The sequence below is a fragment of the Glossina fuscipes genome, unplaced genomic scaffold, assembly GCF_014805625.2.
Source record: "Glossina fuscipes isolate IAEA_lab_2018 unplaced genomic scaffold, Yale_Gfus_2 110759, whole genome shotgun sequence".
NCBI classification, from domain to species: Eukaryota; Metazoa; Arthropoda; class Insecta; order Diptera; family Glossinidae; genus Glossina; species Glossina fuscipes.
This window is the reverse complement of record NW_024005772.1, coordinates 374-4,264: the sequence shown is the minus strand read 5'-3', so window position 1 is coordinate 4,264 and position 3,891 is coordinate 374. Positions and strand designations below refer to the sequence as shown.

General features: G+C 35.4%; 2 protein-coding genes across 2 annotated transcripts; both read right to left on the bottom strand.

Moving 5' to 3' along the window:
• Positions 1 to 370: 370 nt before the first annotated feature.
• Positions 371 to 1,074, bottom strand: LOC119644338. The gene is made up of 3 exons (XM_038043880.1): positions 1,028 to 1,074; positions 790 to 981; positions 371 to 476 (listed from the first exon to the last, which is right to left on the bottom strand). The coding sequence occupies exons 1-3, from the start codon at positions 1,072 to 1,074 to the stop codon at positions 371 to 373; spliced, it is 345 nt and encodes a 114-aa protein (XP_037899808.1).
• A 449-nt stretch (positions 1,075 to 1,523) lies between these two features.
• On the bottom strand, positions 1,524 to 2,140 carry LOC119644337. The gene is made up of 2 exons (XM_038043879.1): positions 2,127 to 2,140; positions 1,524 to 2,031 (listed from the first exon to the last, which is right to left on the bottom strand). Exon 2 carries the CDS (start codon positions 2,028 to 2,030, stop codon positions 1,608 to 1,610), a length of 423 nt encoding a protein of 140 aa, XP_037899807.1. The 5' UTR covers position 2,031; positions 2,127 to 2,140; the 3' UTR covers positions 1,524 to 1,607.
• Between the last annotated feature and the right edge of the window lie 1,751 nt (positions 2,141 to 3,891).

Below are 3,891 nucleotides of genomic sequence, written 5' to 3'. Positions count from 1 at the left end.
ACATATTCAAACTTCTGCTGTGTACTCCGCCGAACTAAGGTCATTACTATACGAAGAAGTTGCTTCTTGTTAGCGATGGTACTGCCAGCTTGTTCTTAGATAAGAACTTTGTTATGTGGTTATTTAGACATGATAATGTTTTCGAGATAGGTTTGTTGTTTTACAAGGTACCCAAGAAATAGAATAAGTATTTTTTGAGATAAGATTTTTGTGCCAACGTGAAATACTATTTCATTGCGCCGGCGTAAATTTGTGTTACATGAAATGAATTAATACTGTTGTAATTTCATATAAATTTTTATCTTATTTCTTTAATTTCGTTCTGTTCGCCTCAGAGTATTTTCCTCAATTTTAGTGTTAGCACCGTTATTCAAACTAATGCGAGCTCTGCCAATGCAGCGTTAAGAAAACAGAGTTGGAGAATGTCGACGCATTGCTCAGTTGCTCCATCATTTTGCCTGATTTTTTCAGCAATCCTAATTTAGTGTCCGGATTTAACGGTTAGAAAGAACAAATGCAAAAGAAAATTTTAGACATTTGCCAATTGGATTCGGGAAACAGTATGTGCTTTTACTAGTACTACTGAATGCAATACAACTACGTGCAAAAAAGTACTGCAGCGTGTGGTGGCACCAAAATACTTAACATTGGCATTTTTCAATGGTTTATATACAAGCCGCAACTAATGATAAAGAAGATTAGTGCATTAATTCAACTATTGTATATATATGAACAATGCATTCTTTCTTTTAAACATTTCATTTTATACTGCTGGGATAACTGTCGTACATTTTTTCTTCCGAAACAAGCGAACTTTCCGGATTATTCACCTTGCCCACTTCATCTCGATTCACTTTACTTTTCACTTCTTCCGATTCGTTTTCAATAGAAATTACACTCACGCCAACTGTGTTTTTGTCTTCTCCCAACTCCGGCCGTTCTCCTAGTCCTAATGCAACATTAGTTTCTCTCAGCACCAAGCTCTTGGAGTACCCACTAATATTGTCTCTGTGGTTACCTTTAAAGCCAATCAAAATAATAATAAAATAATAATATGAGGAATGTCAATGCCATACCCTGGGTTATCTGCTTATTTACTGGGAACTTAGACGTATGGGGAAAATTATTATTCACCTTCACATCTTGATGTAGGATTTCTTGGATGCTTATGGAAGCAAAAATGTCATCGTCGTCTTCATTCCAATCATAATTGTTACATATCTCCGTTTTACACTGATTAGATGGCGCCAAAGTTGAAAAATTTTGGATTAACTTAAATTAACTTAAATGTTGTCTCTTCACAAATTTTAAAAACAACTTACTTTGATTGTTGTAAGTGTCCTCTTTCTCGATATCGTCATAACCTCGGTCTAAAGCTTTTCCTAAAAATAATGTACAAAGTTAGGGTTGTTAAAAAAAGCCTATAAAGAGCCACTTACTTTCCGGTGTAGGATCGTATAAAAGAGTTAGTTTTGCCTTTTCTCTAAATTCACGGCTGTAGTTTTTTTTGGTTATATTGCAGAAATAGTTTATTTTCATGACTTTTTCAACATTTTTTCCCAAAACCATTCGACAAGCAGCCAAAAAATAAAACCAAATAATAATTATTAATAATTAGAATCACAAGAAAAACTTTGTAACTTATGATCCAAGAAGTTAATACTAATCTGACTGTTCGATACTTGCCCTCTTTCTTTCAAATCGGATTGTAAGCTGATAAGAGGGCTTCCAGAAACCACAGTTTCTAGTCTAATTTCCAAATGCATAGTCATTTGATGCAGTTCTGTTAATTGATTGGCCTCCTTTTGGGCGATATCACTCGTCGCTGCAGGTGATTGAGGCTTTTTCTTTTCCTGAGGTGTCGAAAGTGGCGTTGTCATGCTAACATCTTTAACTTTAGTTAAGTTCATGCCAAGAGAGAATCTAGAACTATCTTCGAGGACATTGCGTCTGCACCATTTTCTTTGCTTGACAAAATGCGAGCTACTGTTTCTGTTCTGTTTCCCATTAGTTTTTTTCAAAAACGACATTCTAAATAATTTCACATGAATATGATGAATTTTTTCCTCTTGTTTCTTAGAAAATACAATTTATTGCGCAGTATTTTTGAGCATATCAAAACTTACAAATGGGGATCGTGAAAATGAACAAGAACAATGAAAATTGCCGTTAAGTAACGCTTTTTATTTTTGTGCCTTTTCATTAGTGTTGTTAAGCTACAAATGCGTTGCCACTTCTAAGATCGTAAAAATTTAATACAAAAAACGCTATAGCGCATCTGCTATGGAACAAATTAAGAAGTGAATTAGGAATTTGAAAATAAAAAAAAAAAAAAAAAACAAAGACGGAACTTACAATCTTAGTTTATAGACTTTTATTATTATTCATTTGAAACTTACATTTAACCTTTTTTAAGATTTTAACTTTTTATTACTTTGTAGTATTGTGTTATTTTCTAAATATTGTAAATTTTTTTTGTCAATAAATCGAATTCCAAAAAAAAATCTTTTTTTTTTTTAAATTTAGCGAATAAAGTTTAAAAACACACACTTATTTCCGTCATTGATTTGTGAAAAAAATTTTAAATTAAACTTGCGAATCACAACTTTAAAAACAAAATCTGGAAGTAAAATGGTTATCACAATAAACAGTTTGCGGGGCCAACTAATGTCGTTGATGAATGTTTCTGAAACCCACAAAGAACAAGCTGATCGATATAGACAACTTCTCGAGGTTGTGTTGACAATTTCAGGTGACGAACTCGTAGACAGCTGAAGCTATTTGTAGAAGCGATAGTCTATGAGCATGTCAGCCTAGTGATATCTCGCCAAATATTAAACGATGTGGGTGTACAATTAGCCAGGCTGCCGGATGAAGTATCTAAGCAAGTATCACATTCCGTATTCAAAATTGACTAGAAATCTTATTCACGTTTATTGTGTTACCGCAGAATAGAAGCGACGAGGCTGGTTTACAAATTTCTGAAAAGAAAAATATTCAACGATTTTTCGTTGAAGTTTATAAGAATTGTTCCGTTATGAGGTAATTTGCTATCTAAAAATGACAAGCATACCAAATGCCACCGATTTGCCATAACCATTATTAGATTTTTCCTTCAACCAATATCATATTTAGCCGTTTGACGTTCATGATACGACACACAGCACCCTTCAAAAAAAATAAAAAGCAATAGCACTCCGGTATATATCAAAGCAATTATATTAATTTCATAAATGACTAAATAAATATTAAACTGTTAATATACGTCGAATAAAACACGTGCCTCGACGCTCTTGTACAATTTCCTGAAGGGCTGCAAGAGAAAAGCTACTGAGGCTGCAAGTCGCCGGCAGTCGCATCGTCCAAAACGCGCCCGACTGGCCGAAAAGGACGACTTTGCACCGGTCTATGACGAGAGCTACGACGGACCATCTACATTAGCTCAGTCAAACCAGTCAAAATTCGCTCAACTGAGTGAAAAGGACAGGATTGTACAGATCCATTTTGACGAGGTATACATCAACCACGAGACGGTGTACTCGCGAACAGATAACGAACTGCGGGGTTGCGGCTATTCGAACCAAAAAAAAACAAAAACATTGGAACACCATAGTGTATTGGTCTTCGCAGCACGCAGTCTACTCACTCCCTTTAATGTAGTGTTGAAAAGCTATCCCCGCACAATAGGCCAAACAAAAATGGGACCGGCTTTAGAAGAAAACATCAAAGCGGCTGAAGAGTTGGGGCTGGACATGAGAGCTGTCGTCTGCGACCGAAATTCGGCAAATACACAGCATACCCGATTATTTGGAAAAAACAATATATACAATAGAAAGCCGGCAGACGGCAGCACACATTCCATCCGGCTTTTGTTCGATTATCCCCATCTAG